A 22,848-nucleotide genomic window follows, 5' to 3' on the forward strand; every position below is an offset into this window, starting at 1 on the left:
TAATGTACTATTACCTATACTCTAAATAATGTTAATGATTCAATTTGTCTTACATTTGTACTCCATTATGTGCAGAAAGGATTTGAGATGGCTTACAAAATTAAGCCCAAAATAAGACAGAACTGTAATGATTCAATTAAATAACCAAGTGGTAATTTTCCAAAAATGGGTTACTAAATTAGGTTTAAAAATCACTAAAAGTATGAGTACAAAGATAGGAAAGAAAGCAGGGTGGAGAAAAAAATTCAGTACTATTTATCACCTTAAGAGATGGTATTAATACCTTCAAAATTCCTGAAGTCTAGTTTAGAAGTGATATTTAAAGGTCAGCAGGAAACATGGAAATAATTAGCCATGCTTCTGTACTGACACTGAGAACATGTTGCAGAAAAACTCCTAATTTGTCTTAACTTGTGGAGGTACTATAAAATTTAATGAACTAGCAACTAAATATTGGGCCTAATGTATCAAAGTGAAGAGTGTATCAAAGTAAGAAGATACAAGAATTTCAGGAAAATAAAGTCCAATGAAACATTGTCTTAAGGGATGTGCCAAAAATAAAGTTCACATAGTAACCTTTTTATAGAAAGGTCATGAGCCTTTTAGGATTCTGAATGGGAGTGCCTAACAAGGTGAGAATTTCTCACAATTGATTAGTAACTAATTTTCTTCCAGGCCTTCTTCTGGAAAAGAATAATTTCTAAGGGACTGATATACCAGTTATTCAATATCTCAATTTTTTCTCCCAAGTAATGCCATGCAATTACATGCTTTAAAAAGAAAAATTGTTACCTGAGTACCACTACAATTGGACTTTCACTTCCAGTTATGACCATTAACCCCTTCCAGATCATTAGTGCTGAGGAGACAATCATTCCAAAATTTAGCACTTGATAATATAGCTGTAAGAAAAAAAGAGATCAGATCCACCATTATTCCCACTCAGGAAAAGCAATGCAGAGTAGTATCAATTTAAAAGTTTCAAGTAGTACTATTAAGGCAGCTGAAATTCTGAGACATTCTTTAAAATACCGTAATACTTATACCATTAGCACTGAAAACAGCTCTCCTTCTCTCACCCGAAGTACCCTGCTCCATTTTGTTTGCTAAAACACCAGGTACATTTTCTGTAAACAAGTTATTACTTTCAGAAACTATCAGACAAGTTATTTTATTTGGGCTTCATAACCATTTACTTAAATACAATCACACTCATGCTATATACCAGCTGACAGAAATATCTCTGCTTCTGAACTCCTCTAGTACTTAATTTTCCACGACACTTATCCCTTGATAATCATGGGACAGTTCATGACATTTAACTCTATCCCCTCATTTAACAGTTGAGGAAACTTCACCTTAAAGAAAAGAGACTTCACCAATGTCTTTCAGCTTGTCAGTCAAAGTCAAGACTCGAAGGCCAAACTTCTGTCTTATTAAATTTCCACTACTGCACAAACTCTTAAATTCCATGACTTGAATAAGCATATATAATACCAGAAAGACATTTCAAGTGAGGAAAATAATGTGAGCTAATTGTGAGCTAATTGTATTGGGCTGGAAATGGGTAAAAGTAGAGAGGATGACTGGACACCACGGCAAATAGTTCAAGGAATGAAAAGATGCTGCTGGAAAGTTCTAGGAAAAATCTGAAAAAGCGTACTAAGGTCCAATTATGGAGAACTTTAAATGAAGGACTGAAAATATGGTCCTGAAAAAACATTCATAACATACTTTAAAGTGAAAAAACAAATGTTTCAAAAATATGTACAATATAAGCTTTCCATTATTTAAAAAAATATATATGCATGTGGATGTTCTACAAGTCAACTGTCCTATCTCTTCAAAAATTCAATGCCATAGAAAAAAACAGGTGTAAGACTGTTTTGAATTAAAAAGGACTAAAGGGCTGGCTACTTAGCTCACTTGGGAGAGTGTGGTCCCGGTAACACCAAGGTCACAGGTTTGGATCCCTGAACCAGCCAGCCAACAAAAAGCCAAACCCCCCAAAAAAGGCAAAAAAGTACTAAAGAGCCTTAACAACCAAATGTAATACAAAACCTCTGACTGGATTTTAGTTCAAAAAACCAAAAAGCATAAGGAAAAAAAATCCCCAGGGTTGGGCCTGGTTAGTACCTGGATGGGAGACCGCCTGGAAATACTGGGTGTTGTAGGCTTAAAAAAAAAAAAAAAAAAGTCCCAACATAAAAGAGGGGCCAACATTTTGGGGAAACTCAAATATGACTTGAATATTAAATGATCATAGGGAATTATTGTTAATTTTCTTAGGTGTGATAATGGTATTGCAGTTATGTATCACACTGTCTTTATTCATAGGAGATGCATGTTAGTAGTAGTTAGCTAGTAGTTGTAGTTAGAGGTGAACTATTACATCTGTGATTCACTTTCGAATGATTCACCAAAAAAAATATATTTATATGCATGTATGCATACATAAATATACATAGAGTAAATATGTTAACAATGGTTGAATCTGTGTGGTAACTTATAGGTGTTCATTGTACTATTCAATTTTTCTTAAAAAAAATATAGAAGAAAATGGAAGAAATAAATGTTCGTAGTTAAATCTGGGGATATAGCACCAGCCAATTTTTATTTGTTTCATTTTATTTACCCGTATTTTCTACTTTTTTCCTTTTTAAATCAATTATTTCTATCAAAATATTATAAACACATATATAGAAGCAACATAATAAAAACTAGTAATATCCTAGTCATGACAGGCCACCTACAGCAACCATTTTCATCTCTTCTAAGCTACTTCCTCTGGTAGTTACCCTCATGCTTCTAAAAACTAATTGTTTCTCTTGTTTTATAACAAATAGTTAATAGACGATGTTCAAAATTTATAATGAGGAATTCAGCCCTTTTATACCATTTTCTCTTTTCCCCCCCAACAATTAACCTGTTTTTTCTTGCATACTTAAAAAAAAGTTTCAAGTTTCATATTCTTATAAATGCATATAGTTTGGCTGGCCAGTTGGCTCAGTTGGTTAGAGCATTGTGTTATAAACCAAGGTCAGAGGTTTGGATCCCTGTATCAGCCAGCCACCAATAAATAAATAAATTAATTAATTAAGTTAATCTCTGAAAGGATACACAAGAAACTAGGGACAGTGGCTGCCTGTGGAAAGAGGAACTAGAAATCAGGGTAAATGGAAAATACTTTCCAATATATATGCTTTATGTTTTTTAAAAGTTTTACTAAATGAAGAATCACCTATTCAAAAAAAATGGTTTAGGTTTATTTACTTAAATCATGCTAATGACCAGAACACTATTTGGCATTTCAATTTCAAGTATGAATACAAGTGTGATTAGTTACATCTATCAATGAAATTAATGTCATCTTTAAAGTAAAAAAGAAAATATAAACATTTTCTAAGAAACACTTGAAAATATTTGCTGTTCTTTGAGTAATGGAGTAATATGAGCATATGGGTAATCTGAAACCCAGTTTGACACTCCCATTTACGGGTGAGGAAACTGAGGCACGGAGAGGCTAAGTGATAGGTTCAAGGCTGCACAGCTATTGGCAGGCAAAGTAGCGACTACTAGAACTCGGGTCTCCTAAATACCACCTCTTTAATATGGGAGCTTTTTAAAAGACAAAAGTGATCTTTTTATTCAGAAGACTGAATTGAGGAAGTAGAGTGGGAGACGGCAAAAGTAGGAAAAGTAGCTTCTAAGAAGCAATGGCAGTCAACCAGAGGATAAAGTCAGGAATTCAGCCAAGACTCTATTTTCCAAACTTTCCACACTAAAAATATCACCCACACTAGTGGTTAGAACAATAGATTCTAGGCTCCAATTCAGAACCTCTGAGGGAGGGGTTGTAGGATTCCCCAAAAAGTACAATGTATAATTCCACGATCCCTCATTCAAAACCCTTGGGGATCAGATGTGTTTCAGAATTCAGAACTGGCCAAATGTTGGAAAGGTAATACTCGCATGTACCATGTGTTACATAACACTCTTAGCAGGGTCTATGACAATATCCCATAATCAAAAACATTAAGATTTCTACAGCAAAACATAAAAATTCACAATGAAATAAATAAAAACTAAAAATAGCCACACATCAATCAGTTCAAGTCTGTTTTTCTGAGGAAAAACTTTCCATTTTCAGAAGGGCTCAGATGTAGAACTGTTAGAACAGTTGCCTAACAAGATACTAATAAGATAACTGCTCTTTAAAAGAAAAATGAACAACTTAAAACTTATGATTTTCTGTGTCTCTGCACGGAGGTCACTATCCCACCCACAATTGCCCTTCTCCTCTTTCCTCAGACGTACATACTATCTTTTACTAAGAATCATTATTGTGATTTTTTTTTTCCTTTTTGTCTTTTTTTTCGTGACCGGCAACGGATCGCAACCCTCAGTGTCGCGCCCGTACCAGACTGGGACCGGCAACAGGATCGCAACCCTCGGTGTTGCTCCCGCGCCTCGCTCAGCCAGTGAACGGCCGGTCTGTATGTGGGATCCGAACCCTCGGCAGGAGCGCCACCACGCTTCCCAGGCGGCACACTGTAGCAGTGCACCACCTGGCCGGCCCCATGTGAATTTTATCTAACCATCAAGATCATCATCATTTTTATTAGAGAAAGAAATTAAAAGTCCCTCACTGTGTGTAACTGGTATGTTCCTTAAAATGTGCCTATTTGTATGCCACTTGACTGAGTCAAAACCTAGACAGGAGCACACTATTTACTAAAACAAACATTCCATCTGAGCAAAAGTTTGAAAAGTTTCATACTTTTCTCCCTTTCTTTTCATCCTTCTTTTTCCTGCCAACAATCTTTACTCAAAAGTCAGATTGCCTCCCTAGTCCCCCCTTTTCTTTATGATCACATCTGAAATGCTTATGAATGTATATTATCAGAAAAAGTGTTATTTCTTTCTGGTACTGGCAGAAATAAGGTGGCAGCTGCCTAACCTTCTCATACCACTTGGCCACATCAAGCTAACTATTAATAAGACATTGTGGCATATGTAGAATAACAACCACAGAATTGAATAGCCCTATTTTTTTTTCCTAAGAAGTGACAGGAACAACATGTTCCTCAATTCTCAAGGTGAAATTAGAAAAGAATGTTATTAAAACGAATCAAATCTCTAAATAACATCTCTCAGTAGGTGTGGTATGGGGATTTGTGCATACTGTTTTTTTTCTTTTTAATTTTTAGGAAGTAAGGTATAGAACCCTCCCCAAAAGTCCTGTGACTGGAATAAGCCACAGGACAATTTATAATCCACTCTAAATAATATATAACAAGGTTTTAAGAAAAGCCTAGGACAGAAAGTTCAGCAAGATAAAAGTTGATAGTAAGTTTACATACTACAATTTGACAGGCTACAATCTGGAAGTTATGTCCTGCATATTTATCTACTACAGTTAAGAAATACACCATTATGATTTCTATTCTTGTAAGAGAGATTTGTAAGAGAGAATACAGGATATTTTCACTGAAATCATATTTCCAGCAATTTCAAGCAAAGATAGTAGTGACCATGGAAACAAAAATGTGTCTTAGAGCTACAAAACAGCAGTTGGCCTAAATCCTAAATGCCATTTATCTTAAGAACACAAACTAAGAGACTCATTAATCCATAATCACAATTCTTTTTTTTTTTTTTCCTGTCTCTTGTCTTTTTCCGTGTCCGGCAACGGATCGCAACCCTCAGTGTTGCCCCCGTACCGGACGGGGGACCAGCAATGGGATCGCAACCCTCGGTATTGCGCCCGCACCGCACTCAGCCAGTGAGCGGAACCGGTCTCCACATGGGATCCGAACCCTCGGCGGGAGCGCCGCCGCGCTCCCAAGTGGTGCACTCTCCAGTGCGCCACCGGGCCAGCACAGCAGCTTCCTTCTAATAGCCTCGAACTGGAAATAACCCAAATGTCCACCAACAGATGAATGAAATAAATTGCAGTATTTCCATATAATGGAATACCATGCAGGAATAGAAAGGAATGACACATGCAACATAGATGAATCTCAAAAATATGATGTTCAAGCCAATTTGGAGTAACAGGGTCCAAATTTACGTTCCTGCCTGAAATAACTAAAACACTGGACAAAATATACAAAATAAGGGTTTTCATATATTGGACATGTGACTGTGTCCAAGTAGCACAGGACTGTGATTACTCAGAAAGGGAATACAAACAAGGTGAGACCTATGATTGCCCCAATGAATAGATCAGAGTTTCCAGACTAGGGCAAAGAAGAAATGTAGATAAAGTCTAGCAGCCTCCCAGACTTGAGAATAAAGTCCTTCCATATACTTTAAAAGAGTTCAAGGAGGCAAAGGCAGCTAGAGATTAAAGAACAGTACAGAAATGAGAGCTACAGAGATCTGCAGAGGTCTCTTCTCAAGTCTTCTACTGAGTGATGATCAGCAGTGCAAGAGAAGAAACTACCAAGGATGGGAGAAAAAAACATCTAAAAGGAACAATGGCATGGTGTTGTAACACCAAGGTCAAGGGTTTGGATCTTCAGTCTGGCGAGCTGCCAAAAAAAAAAAAAGAAAGAAGAAGAAGAAGAAGGAAAGAATAAATAAATAAATAAATAAATGGAACAGATGGAACAATTCTCAAAATTCATATGGGGTAGGAATAGTTTGTTTCCACCAGCCAGAGTGGAAATCCTCATAACACATGGGGCCTTGGATAGAGTACTCAGAAAGGTATTATTCAATCGTGGTGTAAAATTAGTCCTAGACTAAAGGCTGCTCTGGATCCAACTAAGAAAGCTTCAAAAGAGTCTTGAAAGGACCAAACTATTGCCAAGTAACTTGCCTGTATCCCAGAAAAAAGCTCAAGGATATTTATGCAAATATGCAAATATCCAACACTCAAAATGGTCCAGTACAAAATTACCAGATATGCAAAGAGGCCAGAATATGTGACCCATAATGAGGAGAAAAATCAATAAATAGAAACAGACCCAGAAATAACAGAGATGATAGGATTAGTAGACAAGGACCTTAAAACAGTATGTTCAAAACAGAGGGAAGACTATGCATGCTAAGCAGAGATGTGGATGACAGAACAAATATCCAAGACCTAAATCAAATTTCTAGAGATGAAAAATATAATGGCTGAAATAAAAACCACACAAGTGAATAACAGATTAGACACTACAGAAGCAAAATTTAGCAAACTTGAAGTCATAGCAATAGAAATGATCGCAAATGAAAAAGTAATCAGGAAAAAAAAAAAAAGACTGAAGAAAAGGGGAACAAAGCATCAGTGAGCTGAATAATAACATCAAGCAGCCTAAATACATGTAATTAGACTCCCCAGTAGGCAGGGGAAGACAGGAAAACACTTGAAGAAATAATGGCCAAAATTTTTCCAAATTTGACTAAAACTCATAAATCCAAGAAGTATAGCAAACCCCAAGCAGAAGAAACATGAAGAAAACTACAACAAAACACAAATGATAACCAAACTGCTTAAAACCAATGATAAAGAGAAAATTGTAAAAAGGGCCAGAAGAAAAAAAAAAGAGGAAATTATGTAAAGAGAAACAAAGACAAGAATGTCAGATTTCTCTTTGAAAACAATACAAGCCAGAAGACACTGGAGCAACACCTTTAAAGTACTAAAAGAAAAACTGTCAACCTAAGATTCTATAACCAGCAAAAATGCCTCTCAAAAATAAAGGCAAAGTAAAACTTTCAAACACTAAAATAATTCATCATGAGCAGACCCACACTACAAAAAAAAAGTTCTTAGGCAAAAGGAAAATCCCAAACAAAATCTGGATCAACATAAAGGAATAAAGACCACTGAAGATGGTATGGTGTAAGTAAATATAAAATACATTCTGGGGCCGGCCCAGTGGCGCACTGGATAGTGCGCCGCTTAGGAGGCGCGGCGGTGCTGCCGCCCGAGGGTTCGGATCCCACATACAGACCGGCTCCCGCTCACTGGCTGAGCGAGGCGTGGGAGCAACACCGAGGTTTGCAATCCCGTTGCCGGTCCCTGGTCCGGTACGGGGGCAACACTGAGGGTTGCGATCCATTGCCGGACACGGAACAAAAAGACAAAAGACAAAAAAAAAAAAAAAAATACATTCTTATTTTCAAAAACTTTCAAAAGATAATTGACTATTTAAAGCAAAATTAACAAGGCATTGTGGGTATATAACATGTGAGGAAGTAAAATTTATGACAATAGCAAAAAGGCCAGGAGAGGGAAAATGGAAATATACTGTTGAATACTATACATAAAGTCAAATAACATTACTTGAAGGTAGGCTGTGATAAGCTATAACTGCATACGATAAACCTTAAATAAGGTATATCTAACTTAAATAAATAAGGTATATCTAACAGCTAACAAAGGAAATAAAATGGGAAAAAAAAGCCCATAAAACTAATCCAAAATAAGGTGGAAAAAGAGGAATGGAGAACAAAAAACAAAAGGGAGAAATAAAAAAAAAACAAAAGTGGTAGCCTTAAACCCAACCATATCAATAATAAAATGAAATGTAAATAATCTAAATACTATGCATAAAGGTCCAATTGGATTAAAAAAACAATGCCCAATTATATGTTACCTACGAAAAATGAACTTTGAATATAAAGACACATATATAAAAGTAAAAAGAAAGAAAAACACATATCATGCTAACACTAATAAAAAGAAAACTAAAGAAAAAAAGAAAAAGAAAGAAAACTGAAGTGGCTGTATTAATATCACACAAAGTAGATTTCATCACAAATAATATTATCAGGGACAATGAGGGTCATTTCATAATGATAAAGAGGTAAGTTCATCATGAGGACATTACAATCCTAAATATTTAGCTTCAAATAAAGCAACTAATAGCTTCAAAATATAGGAAGTGAATACTAATAGAGCTGAAAGGAAAAATGGACAAATTCACAGTTATAATCATAAACTGAAATTTCTGACTCTCAATAATTGATACAGCAAGAAGACAGAAAATCAATAAGGATACAGAAGATTTGAACAACACTCCCAACCAACTTGACGTAATTGACATTTATAGAACATTCTGCCCAACAACAGATACATTTAAATTCCTTTTAAGTACACATAGAACATTTACCAAGATAGGCCATATTAAGAACCACAAATCTCAATAAATAGAAATTGAATTACAGTTGTCCCTTAGTATCTGCAGGGGGATTGGTTCCAGGACCCCCATAGATACCAAAATCCAAAGATGCTCAGGTCCTTATTAAAATAGTGTGGTATTTGCATGTAATCTATGCACATCCTTCCATATACTTTAAATCATCTCTAGATTACTTTATAATACTTAGTACAATATAAATGCTATGTAAATAGTTGTTATACTACATTTTTTTTTACTTGTATTATTATTTTTTTTTTCCAGATTTTTTTTTTTTTTTTTGTCCTTTTTGAGACCGGCCGCACCGCGCTCAGCCAGTGAGCACTGTGACGGATCCGAACCTGCGGCGAGAGCGCTGCTGCGCTCCCAGCGCCGCACTCTCCCGAGTGCACCATGGGCTCGGCCCATTTCCAGATATTTTTAATCTGAGGTTGGTTGCATCCATAGATGCGGAACTCATGGATGAGAGCTGATAGCATACAAGTTGTACTAATAGAAATCAATAACAGAAAGATACCTGATAGGGCCGGCCTGTGGCTCGCTCGGTAGAGTGTGGTGCTGATAACACCAAGGCCACGGGTTCGGATCCCATATAGGGATGGCCGGTTCGCTCACTGGCTGAGCGTGGTGCTGACAACACCAAGTCGAGGGTTAAGATCCCCTTACCGGTCATCTTAAAAAAAAAAAAAAAAAAAAAATAGAAAGATACCTGATAAATCCCCCAAACAGTTAAAAATCAAACTTCTAACACATTTATAAATAACCAATGGTAAAATGAAAAACAAAAAACAACTCAAGAGAAATTAGGAAGTATTTTTAATTGAATAAAAATAAAAATACAACGTATCAAAATTTGTGGGACGCACCTGAAGTAGTACATAGAGAAATTTTTATAGCTGTAAAGGCTTATATTAAGAAAAAAAAAGAAGAGTCTTAAAATATATTTTGTATTTTTGTTTACACTCAGTTCAAAATATTTTGTAATTTCAGAGTTGGCCCATGGCTCAGTTGGGAGAGTGTGGTGCCAACACCACCAAGCCAAAGGTTAAGATCCCTTTATCAGTCATCTTAAAAAAAAAAAATTGTAATTCCCCTGGTGATTCTTCTTTGACCCATGGGTATTTAGAAATGCATGGTTTAATTTCCAAATATTTGTGGATTTTCCAAATCAAGCTTCTATCTTAAAATACTAGAAAAGGAAAAGCAAATGAAACCCAAAGTAACCCATGAAAGGGAAATACTAAAAATAAGAGGTGCAAAAAAAAAGAAGAGAAGAGAGGAAAACAATAAAGAAAATCAATTAAGCCAAAAGCTGGGTTTTTTTGTTTTTTTTTTTTCCTTTTTGTCTTTTTTCGTGTCCGGCAACGGATCGCAACCCTCAGTGTTGCGCCCGTACCGGACCGGGACTGGCAACGGGATCACAACCCTCGGTGTTGAAGCGGCACACTGTAGCAGTGCACCACTGGGCCGGCCCCAAAAGCTGGTTTTTTGAGAAAATCAGTTAGCCAGACTAATCAGGGAAAAAAAACAGAGAAGGCATGAATTACCAATATCAGGAAGGATTTAGAGAGGACATCACTAGAAATATTAAAATAATAATAAACAAGTATTATGAATACCTTTATACAAATATATTAGACAACTTTGATGAAATAAACCAATTCCTTGGAAGACACAAACTCCCAAAACCCATTCAAGAAGAAACAGATAAACTGAATAGACCTATATCTATTAAATGAATTAAATTGATGGTTTAATAACTTTCCCACAAGGAAAGTTGTGGCATTCACTCAGATGCATTCACTGGTAAATTCTACCAAGTATTCAAAGAAAAAATTTCTAACAATTAAAATTGAAGAAAAGGGAATACTTCCCAACTTATTCTATTTACCTAGCAAACCAATTTTGAGCCAGTTTTGAGCATGGCTCTACATCAGGTCCAGGCTGCTGTGAAGACTGTTTTATCAGGTGGGCCACATGACCCAGAAGATCTAATGATTACTGTTGTATTTGTGACACATAGAGGTGCTATATGTAGCCTTTGGCAATCCTCTATAGGTGAATGACAGCAGAAACCTTTGAGATTTGGAGGCAAAACTATGCTGTCCTTTGGAGAATTATTCTCCTCTTGAAAAACAGCTTCTAGCTTGCTACTGAATTCCAGTAGAGACTAAACACTTGACCATGGATCATCCAGTTACCATGTGACCTGAACTCCCAGCATGAACTGGATGCTGTCAGATCCCCCAAGCCATAAAGTTGGGCATACACAGCAGTAAGTAACCCATCATCAAGTAGAAGTAGCATATACAAGACTGAGTTCAAGGGCCGGCCCGGTGGCGCACTGCTACAGTGCGCCGCTTGGGAAGTGTGGCGGCGCTCCCGCCGAGGGTTCAGATCCCACATACAGACCAGCGGCTCACTGGCTGAGCGAGGTGCGGGCGCGACACCGAGGGTTGCGATCCGTTGCCGGTCACGAAAAAGACAAAAAGGAAAAAAAAAAAAAGACTGAGTTCAAGCATGTTCTGCAGACACAAGTAAGTATGAGCAAGTGACTCATACCCATGGCTCCTAATCATGCTGCATTGCTTCCTCTCATTCATCCTGCATTTACTGCCTCATGGGGAGTCCCCTATTGCCAGCTGACTTAAGACGGTTCTATATAAGCCATCTAGCACCAACTAAAAGTAGACAGCTGTCACATTACAACCTCATTCAGGGTTGACCATGAAGAACTGTGATGAAGGGAAATCCTCCCAATGGACAGAACTTTGAGCAACATAGAAGTTGTTCATTTTGCTTGGAAGGAGAGATGACCAACGGTGTGAATTTATACTGATTCTGACTCAAGAACGACTAGCAGTTTGGCTGGATGGTCAGAGACTTGGAAGGGACATCATTGGAAAGCTGGAGACAAGAGGTTTGAGAAAGAGGTATATGGACAGAGCTCCCCAAATAGGTATACAGAACATGAAGATAATCATGTCCCACATAAATACTCATCAAAGAATTACCTCCACAGAGCACCTTAATAATTGGGTGGACAAAGTGACCTGTTCTGTGGATGTCAGTTAGCTTCTTTCCCCAGCCATTTGTCTTGATCAAAGTGGCTGTAACAGCCAAGACAAAGGTAAGCAACAAGGACTTCCCCTCACCAAGACCAATTAGGCTCTAGCCAATGTTGAGTGCCTAACCTGCCAACAGCAAAAACCAACACTGCTGCTATTCCTGATGGCAGGCAGATCACACTAGATCACTTCCATCACAGAAGGGGCAGCAATTTCTTCTTGCTAGAATAGATTCTGAATATGGATTGGTCTCCCTTGTACTCAGCATTTCTGTCAAAATCACCATCCATTACCTTTCAGAATGCCCTATTCCTCATGGTGTCTCATAGAACATTGCTTCTGATCAGGGAACTTATTTTATTTTGGTGGGGAGCAGAGGGCTGGTGTGGGGATCCAAACCCATGACCTTGGTGTTATTATCAGAGAATTTATGTTATGGCAACTAAAGCACAGCAGTGAGCACATGGTCATGAAATTTACTAGTCTTACTATGTCCCCCATCACTTTGAAGTAGCTGGCCTGAAAGAACAGTAAAACAGTAGACCAGTTATCAATTTATTGTCTCTCAACTCCAAAATCTACCCTTCTTGGTATAGGCAAGCTGAATTCTATAAACATTTCTTCTTTGGCAGCTGGCTTAATGTTAGGTTATATTAATAAATGGTGCTGAAGGGCCAGTGCAAGGCAGTAGAGGAAGGGTATTTTCCTCCTGGTTCAAATGTGTTTTTATTCCACATGGTAGCCAGTGGAGGAGGCCTTGTAGTGCTCAACTCAGTGACTATCACAGACTGGCTCCGGCCCATACACACTCTCTGGCAAATTTCTCAGCCTCTCAGTGGGTCACATCTATCAATCAACTCCAGCTCACTACTCTAGCAAAAATGTCATTGCCATGATAGGCTGCATGTTCCTGTGGCAGCTACACCATGTCCAAAGAGGTCTGAATCTCAGACTTAAGGGAAACTGTTGTCTTAGTTCTTTCCCTGTTCACTCTCCCTCATCCTAGAGGGTAGTAGCTATTTTCTACACATGCTAAGGACCCTTCTTAAGAGTCCTCTTTTACCCCTTTTAGTAGTTAAGTGCTTTTTACAAGTTAAAAATTCTTTTTTTTTTTTCCTTTTTGTCTTTTTTTTTTACTGACCGGTAACGGGATCGCAACCCTCGGTGTTGCGCCCGCACCGTGCTCAGCCAGTGAGCGGGAACCGGTCTCCACGTGGGATCCGAACCCTCGGCGGGAGCGCCGCCGCGCTCTCAAGCGGTGCACTCTCCAGTGTGCCACCGGGCCGGCCCTAAAAATTCTTTATATTAAATTTTCTTTGTTCAATTACTGGGGTGGTTTTTGCCTTCTGAGTGATACAAATGGCCTTTTGAGGACACAGTTATGGCACCAGCTAGGTGGCAACACTTTGTGAGGCTGGGCTAATGTCCTCCAGTATGTGGCATATGGTCTGAATCAGCAACCAATACATGGTGTTGCTTCTTCTGTAGCTAGGATTTGCTACTCCAAGAATTAAGGGGTAGGAATAGGAGAGACTCCTCTCACTAAAAGAAGCTAATGATCACTAGTGAAATTTCTGCTTCCCACTCACGACTTTGGGTTCTGCTGGTCTAGAAGTTTTAAATCCCAAAGGAGATAACTATCTACCAGGAGACACAATGATGCCACTAAAGTGGAGGTTAAGACTGCTACCTGGTCACTTTGAGCTCCTCATGCCAATGAACCAAAATGCAGAGAATGGTTTTGTTTTTTTCTTATAGGCTAGAGTCATCAATCCTGACCATCAGAGGGAAACAGGGTTACTATTATGTGATGAGGGAAGCAAGTATAACTGGAATACAGAGGATATTCTGAGGCCCCTCTAAGTACTGCCATGTAGAAATTAGTGAAAACTCCAATAACTCAATTTCAGTAGGATTGCTTATGACGTTAACCCTTCAGTAAAGAAGGTTTAGGTCATTCCACTGGGCAAGAAACTATGACCAATTTAGGTTCTTGCTAAAGCCAGAGGAAGAAAACAGCTATGACCAAGTGACCAATACAGAAACAAAGGACAGTTACATCATATTAGATAGAAACATAACCTAGTTTTTATGTTTATTTGAAAGCTAAATATGATTAAAACAGATAAGTATAGATGCCAAGTTGACAAAGGCTAAGTTTCCTCAAATCCCCTTCACTATATGGTTCTGGATTAGAGTCGGCCAAAAAGAGAATTTTGCCCAAGATGTGGGAGGTGAAAATGAAGCAGGAGCAATTATGCTGAATGTCACTGTGGTTAGAGGTGGTGGAGAGAGACATTTAAGGGGCCAGCAGAATCCAGTTTGTCCTCACTCTCCCCTGCCCCACATTCAGCTCTTCTGGCTGACTAACAGAGACTTCTCGATTTGCTCTCTCTTGTCATCCCGGCAGCCAGATGCAGAGTCCTGCCCCAGATTCCATGGCAAGCTTGGATTTGTCCACCCATACCAGTGCTTCAGAAGAGCTGGTTAGTAGCTCTTCATGGGCTCTCTAAACTGCCACTTTTAGACTCTTCCTCATCCAGCTTCTCTCACAATTGCGTAGTCTTACTACTATAATAAATCCCTTATCCCATAATACTCATAGTAGTTCTCCTTCCCAGACTAAACCCTGATGATAAACCATGTTTTTCAGACAAAGCTTTCTGTCCCTGTAGACACCTTCTGTGTTTAGATTCTATAACTCATCCCCTTCCTTGTAGTCAGAAGAGATGACCCTTTTGAAGAGTTATAATCACAGTTTCTGCCTAAGTGGAACTCATCTTTACTGTTGTAAGCTTGTGCCATCTGGTTGTGGAAATGAATAATCATGCTTATATTTATGTCCATAGAGAAAACGTTATTTAAAAACTATAAGATGTGAAGTATCAAGTAACAGTAGCAAGAAAATGCCTTTAATCCTTACTATGGTACTATATTCTGGATTTTGATCAGTTACACAGGACAGAGAATGATTTCTGGGTGCTCAAGAAAAATACTCGTGTATGTTAATTGCAGTTCATAAGAAAATTTTACTTGTGATTTCCTTGTGTATGTAATGGACATTGATATTAGCATTTCTACATTGAAACTTGGCAACTCATTAATAACTACGGACACCCTGCCAGTATAAAATTTTCCTGATCCTAAACAAGACCAGATCAGTTTTCAATAATCAAAGAAAGTAATGGATTTATCCTCTGTACTGTACAAACCTCCTATTTGCTGCACATTTACTCATATTACGTCCATGTCTAAGAAAAATTCCCTAAGTTTCTTTGTGCTTTACTAGAGGGCCAATTCATTATTTAAAAAAAAAAAAAAAAAAAAAAAAAATATCCAAAATATCCAGAAATCAATCAGACATCGATGTAATAGCCATTAAGAGTTGGGTGATCCTGGGCCGGCCCGGTGGCACACTGGATAAGTGCGCTGCTTGGGAAGCGCGGCAGCGCTCCCGCCCGAGGGTTCGGATCCCACATGCAGACCGGTTCCTGCTCACTGGCTGAGCAAGGCGCGGGAGCAACGCCGAGGGTTGCGGTCCCGTTGCCGGTCCCCGGTCCGGTGCGGGGGCAACACTGAGGGTTGCGATCCGTTGCCGGACACGGAAAAAGACAAAAAGACAAAAAGACAAAAAAAAAAAAAAATAGAAATGTTTAAGGGAAATTATGCTTGGCTTGGTTGGTTAGCTCAGTTGTTTAGAGCATGATGTTCTAAGTCCAGGGTTCTAATTCCCCTACCAGCCACCCACCAAAAAAAGGAGAAGAAGAAGGAAGAAGAAGAAGAAAAAGAAGAAGAAATTATGCACAGTGTTAATATTTTTTGGGGGGCCGGCCCAGTAGTGCACTGCTACAGTGCGCCGCTTGGGAAGCGCGGCAGCACTCCCACCGAGGGTTCGGATCCCACATACAGACCGGCCGCTCACTGGCTGAGCGAGGTGCAGGAGCAACACTGAGGGTTGCGATCCTGTTGCCGGTCCGGTACGGGCACGACACTGAGGGTTGCGATCCGTTGCCGGTCACGAAAAAAGACAAAAAGGAAAAAAAAAAAAATTTCAGAGAATTTGGCCTAGTAATAGTTCCAGTTGAAAATGTGTAATCATTTGTTTTAGATTTATGTTTTAAATCAGAAAGTTTACTATTTATAGTGCTGAAACCTTTTAAGAGAACTTAAGAAGCTCCAGATTTATAAAAATCATATAAGTACTCCATGATGTTTGTTGAATAATTGAATTTCTTAGAAAGAAATTTTTTAACTTATAAATTAAGCTTAATGTTTTTAAGATGTTTAAACTTATAAATTAAACGACATATTCAAAGGCCCTTAAAAGTGATTGTTAAAATTTGCTACACTTCAAATAGGACAGATTTGTACACTGATTCTAAAAGCTTAAAAACTTAGTTTTTAAATTTTAGCTTTTATAAATTGAATACTAATTTTTAAAACTAAAGATAACTCTAGGCTTTTCTGCACACAACAGTCACCTCGATATACATCAAAAAACTCTCATATTAACCAATGGTGATTAATCAATGGTGAGCTGGAGCCAATTTGCTAAATTTTCAGGAATTTTGCAAGCTGATTGTTAAACACAGTGCTATTAAAAATTAATGCAATGAAGGGCCAACCCGTGGCTCACTTCGGAGAGCGTGGTACTGACAACACCAAGTCAAGGGTTAAGATCTCCTTACCCGTCATCTTTAAAAAAAAAAAAAAAATTAATGCAATTAAACTATATTAAAAACAAAGGCAATAAATATACTAAATGTATCAATTCCTAATTATTTTACTACAACTTATTATTATCTATGTTCTTGAGGTTATTTTCTCTATTTTATATATAAGGTGAAAATTATAGATGTGCACTATTGCATGTCTCTTCCTAATTCTGCATTCAGTGATGTCATGTTGGTAGCATGAAATCTGAGATATTTACAGCACAGAAATAAGCAAACTCTACAAATCAAGGCATCATGTATTAAGAAAAGCTTCAAGAAATCTGATATTCCATGCAGTGGACTGAATGACCCCCCACCCCCAAAGTCACTGAAGCTTAATCCCCATTGTAACTGTTGAGGGTGGGAGATCCTATGATAACTGAAAGGTGGGGCCTTGAAGAGATGACTAGATTGTAAAGACCATGCCCTAGTTCATGAGGATGGTTGCAGGCTTTAAAAGGAGAGCATGTGAGAGTCTCTCTCTCTGCTCCACCATTTTCTGCCATGTGAGAGCCCTGCGTTGCTGTAAAGCCACCACCAAAGAAGACCCTCACCAGATGTTTCCCTGGACTTTGGACTTTGCAGCCTCAGAAACTGTAACCAATAAATTTTGTTTTCTTACAAATCACCCAATTTCAGGTATTTTGTTATAAGCAACAGAAACAGACTAATACACCCCAGTAAAGGACTTTCTTATGAAACTAAACATACTCTTAACATACGATCCAGCAATCATGCTCCTTGGTACTTACCCAGAGGAGCTGAAAACTTATATCCACAGAAAAGCCTGAACATGAATGTTTATAGCAGCTTTATTCATAACTGCCAAAACTTGGAAGCAACCAAGATGTCCTTTGTAGGTGAATGGATAAATAAACTGTGTAGTACATCTAGAAAAAGGAATATCATTCCTTTCAGAACTAATAAGAAATGACCTATCAAGCTATGGAAAGACATGGAAGAAGCTTGGATGCATATTACTAAGAGAAAGAAGCCAATCTGAAAAGGCTATATACTGTATGACTCCAACTATATGACATTCTGGAAAAGGCAAAACTATGAAGACAGTAAACAGATCAATGACTGCAGGGGTTGGGGTGGGGAGCATGAAGAGGCAAAGCACAAAGGATTTTAAGGGCAGTGAAAACACTCTTATAAATACTATAATGGTAGACACATGTCTTTATACTCTTGTCCAAACTCACAGAATACATAATGCCAAGGGTGAATCCTAATGTAAACTTTGGACTTTCCGTGATTATGATGTATTAGCGTAGGTTTGTCAATTGTAACAAATGTACCACTCTGGTGGGGGGGATATTGATAATGGTGGAGGCTATGCATGTGTGGAGGCAGGAAGTATGTGGGAAATCTCTGAACCTTCCCCTCAGTTTTGCTCTGAACCTAAAACTGCTTTAAAAAAAAAAGCCTTAAAAAAATTAGAGAAAAAATTCAGTTAAAACTTAAAAGTATACTCTATGATTCCATTTATATAAAATGCAAACACCTCTATAGTGACAAAAAGCAAATCAGTAATTGCCTAGGACTGGAGGGGGAACAAACTATAAAGGGCACAAGAGATCTTGTTGCTGATAGAAATGTTCTGTATTCTGATTGAGATGGCTGTACGTAACTGTAAAACTTACCGAGCCCTACATTTTAAATAGATAAAGTTTATTTACTAAAGTATCCCTCTATGAACCTGATAAGGGGGAAAAAAAATTAAAATTCAAAGTAACCAGACATTTGATGATGTGTGTAATATGCAATTAGGCCATAAACAGAAGTTATGCAAATGACAGCAATTTTTAGAGGAATAAAACCAAAAGTCTAGTTTTCCTCTTTTCATTTGATTAGCTGTCAAAATCTGCAGTCACAAATTCTTTTTCCCAGATATTATGTACAGATAAAACCTCAATTCATAACTCTCCCTTCATCCTATCTTGTGCTATCCAATCCCTCCCATCCATTTCTAACAACCTCTGAGAGGTCAGGGAACAATTTTATCATATAAACTTACACTAACCCTGAATGTCCTGTATGCAATGAATCCTGAACCACAATCATTTCACATTAAGGAAAAAGAAGTGCAGGGCATCCACCTCATTCGATCTTCATGTTTCTGTTCCCTGTCTGTAATTTTGTTTTAAAACATTATTTTGTAATACTCGACATTTTCTTTATTTCTTTTTAGACTGATAAACTCTTTGTGGGCAGGAAGTGTGCCTTGTACATCTCTGTAGCCTCATAGCCTATCACCTAGCAGGTCTGCAAGTGTTCAATGAATGTTCTTCCTTCCCCTTCATCTTGAATCACCAAAATGCTAACCAAGACACAAAGATGATAATACTAAGAAGGTCTTTCATGATCCAGCTTAAATGCCAGTTCCTCCTTGAAGCTGTTCTTAAGGCCCTGGCTGGAATCTCTCACAATTTTCCTACCACTGCTAGAACCTGTCATATCCTTTTTTATCCAAGTGTTCAGGCTTTGGAATAAGACCTGAGATCAAATCCAAGTCCTACTTTTACCTTCAATCTTAGGCAAATTACTAAATCTCTCTAACAACAACAACAACACCACCACAATTAACACTTACCATGTATCAGACACTCTTCTAAGAGCTTTATATAAACTAACTCATTTAATTTTCACAGCAACCTTATGGTTGCACAACATTGTGAATGCAGTTAGTATCACTGAAGTACACACCTAAAAATGGTTAAAATGGGGAATTTTATGTTAAGCCAGTCAAATTTAGCAGTGGGGGGTGTTGTACATATTTTTACCACAATAAAAAAAAGATAGGCACAGAGAGGTTAAGTAATTTACTCCAAGTCACGCAGCTAGTAATAAGCAGAACTACTTCAAACTTCCAAAGTCTAGCTTCAGAGTGCTTACTCTTAACTTCTATACTGTATTGTTTCTCACAAAGTATCATTTTCTTCTTATGTATAATGGGAATAACATTACCTGCTTCACACATAGCAAGAGTTCAAAAAAGTTATTGTTTTGCCTTAGTCATTTTCTACATATTTATGCTCTTTGAAAGCAGAGTCGGTCTTATTTATCTTTACATTTCTCTCATTGTACCTAGGATAAGGTACAATAAATAGCAAACCCAAAATAAATACTTTCTTCAGAGAAATGTCTGAAGAAATGCACCTAGAAATCCAAACATGAATGAAAAAGACAACGCTATACAAGTGAGAATTTGAAGTGTTATCTTAATGATACACTAACGTTTTGGGCAATTTGAAAAGGATGATCAATTCTGACTGAAGGAACTGGGAAACATGTCTAAGAGGCGGTGACACTGAGCTAGTTAAGACCTGAAGGAGAGAAAAGGAAGGTTGTATATCTACTTCCCTAAATGGTAATTAAATAGCACAAAACACAAGTCCAAAGAAAAAAATCTTTAATAGTGATATTAGGAGAATCATAACGGCAAAATACTGTAAAAAGATCCAATGCAAGCAAAAATAGGCTCTACAGACATTTGGTGCTGAAGACAAAAAGAAACAATCTTTTCTAATGACTAAATAATTAGAATAGTATTCTCAGTACCATTAGGCATACAATCTAGAAGACCAGGACAGAGTAGGGTTTAAGGACAAAATCAGGAGACCTAAATTTCAAGATCCCTGTGCCACTGATATTCGACGGTAAAACCAGAGATTCCGAGGGCAGCCACCTTACTGCTAAGTGGGCAAGTAGAGTATCTACTCCAACTCTGAGCCCTGAGTGGTCCAAGTTAAAGTTGGTGCATCCCACTAGGGCCCAGGTGTACTAAAAGGATTGCGACGGACTGAAAGCAGCGAAAAGGCTTTTGTGGGGCCTACAATCGCCTTCCCGAGCGCCCCAGAAGAGAACTGCTAAACCTCTTCTCTCTGGAATCCATCGGGAGTTGCTCTTATTGGAGAAACCATGAGTTTGCCACCTTACAATGTCTAAAACAGTAACCAACCAACGCCAACTCCCACTTACAAAGCGCCCTACGATTTCCATTTGCTCCCCTGGCTCACTGGGAAGAATGGAACGTGAAGACACCTCTTCCCCCTCCGCCCCAGGCAGGCCCGGAATAAGCTGGGGGCTAAAAATAGGGGGGAGGACAAAGGAGCCTCTAGACAGACTCCAAAAAAAGGGAACGATCCGGGCAACAGATCTGCTCAGGCCCTCAGACCCGGACCCAGGGGTCTGCAGAGCCCCATAGTGGAGGCGTCGAAGGGACAAGAGGAGCCCAGGAAAACAAAGGGCGGCCAAACTCACCTGCCGCTTGTTCATCCGCCGCACATCGTCCAAAAAGTCTAGAGACAGCATGGCGGGCCCTGCAAGCGGGACACGGTCAGGCGAGAGGGAGCGATGAGACCAGCGGACTGAACAGCTGGGAAACGGGTCGGGCTCACACTGGATAGGACCCTGCGGAGCCTGCACTTCCGCTTCCGGGGCGGAAGCCGGGGCGGCCCCGCCCCTTCGCTGCAGAGAGCAGACAAAAGGACTCGCGACCTTTCTAATGCAGCCTCCGGGCCTGGCCTCGCTGTAGGAGGGCCCTCCCGCTCCGTTCTTCGTCTGCTGAGAAGCAAGCGGAGCCCACTCTCGGCGCTCGCCCCGGCGGCCCCTCAAGGAGGCGGCGACCCAGGGTTAGATGGAAGGGTTGCCCTGCCACCTCGGAAGGCGGACCCTCCTGCACCCTTGGCCAATAGGGAGCCGTCTCTCCGGTCTGGGCGGGCAGAAGTGGCCCCTGAATGGCCGGCGCGTTCCTGGGTGTGGCACTAGACGTGTCGCCTGGCCTTCCGTTCTCCTGTCTCCCGCGCTACGGGAAGCCGAAGACTAAGGTGGTTTCAAGTGCATTTCGTGTAAGGGTGGGCGACATGAGAGTCTTTCAAAGCACTGTCTGAAGCTCCCAGTTGTTTACAGTCTGGTGGAAAGAGAACAGCCCGGTACAATTAGAAAACAACCAGACAATACAACGGTGTGAGGAGACCGTCAGTGGTGCCGGTGGTCAGGGAGCCCTTTCCTCCCCGATCTTGACCCTTGCTAACAAAATTTGGCTTCGTCTCCTTGAATTCTACCTTGTGGTTTTCTTACCTGAATTACCTTGATGTGACCCTCTTCTGGCTGTCTTCTGTCTCCTGTCCATGTAAACATCATTTGCTTTGACTGGCTGAAACTCCTAATACCCACCTCAGCCAACAAGGGCTAAAGCTGGATCTCTTGCTACTTATGTTTCAAAATATTGGTACTCTCCCATTAGAGGAAGCTGGGTGAAGGATACACTGGAACTCTTTGTAGTATCTTTGCAATTATTTAAATCGAAAGTTTTTTCAAAATAGCAAGTTAAAAAAATATTTGGAAGATGGCCATAATAAAAACAGATAATAAGTTTGTGAGACAATATGGGGAAACGGAACCTTCATACACTGCTGATGGGAATGTAAAATTGTGCAGCCACTTTGGAAACTAGTTACAGTCACTCAAAAGGTAAATACAGAGTTACCAGATTAACCCACAATTCCACTCCTAGGAATACATCCAGAAGAACTGAAAACATTTGTCCAAACAAAAACTTAGACAGGAATGTTCATAGCAGCATTATTCATAATAGTCCACAAGTGCAAATAACCCAAATGTTCATCAGCTGATGAAGGGATAAACAAATGTGGTATATCCATACAATGGAATATTATTTGGCAATAAATTATTTGCAACATGGATGAACCTTGAAACAGTAGGTTTAGTTAAAGAAGCCAGTTATGAAAGACCAAATATTATATGATTCCAGTTATGTAAAATGTCCAGAATAGGCACATCTGTAAAGACAAAAAGCAGTGGTTGCCTAGGGCTGGGAGAATTGGGGGAAATGGGGAGATTATGGGTATGGGGGGTTTCTTTGGGGGGTTATATTTGTAGAACTCTGTGAATATACTAAAA

At 39.1% G+C, this 22,848-nt stretch overlaps 1 protein-coding gene across 3 annotated transcripts in view; it reads right to left on the reverse strand.

Annotated features, from left to right (window-relative positions):
• Positions 1 to 22,299, reverse strand: part of SEC11A (SEC11 homolog A (S. cerevisiae)) — a 38,611-nt gene extending 16,312 nt beyond the window's left edge. The window contains exons 1-2 of one of the 3 annotated variants that reach the window (XM_008565736.1): positions 21,187 to 22,299; positions 793 to 902 (exon numbers count right to left, since the gene is read on the reverse strand). In XM_008565736.1, coding sequence (XP_008563958.1) covers positions 793 to 902; positions 21,187 to 21,237 — 161 coding nt within the window. In that variant the 5' untranslated portion in view covers positions 21,238 to 22,299. The remainder of the gene's footprint in view (positions 1 to 792; positions 903 to 21,186) is intronic. The other 2 variants (XM_008565744.1, XM_008565728.1) reach the window with 2 other exon arrangements.
• Positions 22,300 to 22,848: the final 549 nt, after the last annotated feature.

Source organism: Galeopterus variegatus, unplaced genomic scaffold, assembly GCF_000696425.1.
Source record: "Galeopterus variegatus unplaced genomic scaffold, G_variegatus-3.0.2 Scaffold14, whole genome shotgun sequence".
NCBI classification, from domain to species: domain Eukaryota; kingdom Metazoa; phylum Chordata; class Mammalia; order Dermoptera; family Cynocephalidae; genus Galeopterus; species Galeopterus variegatus.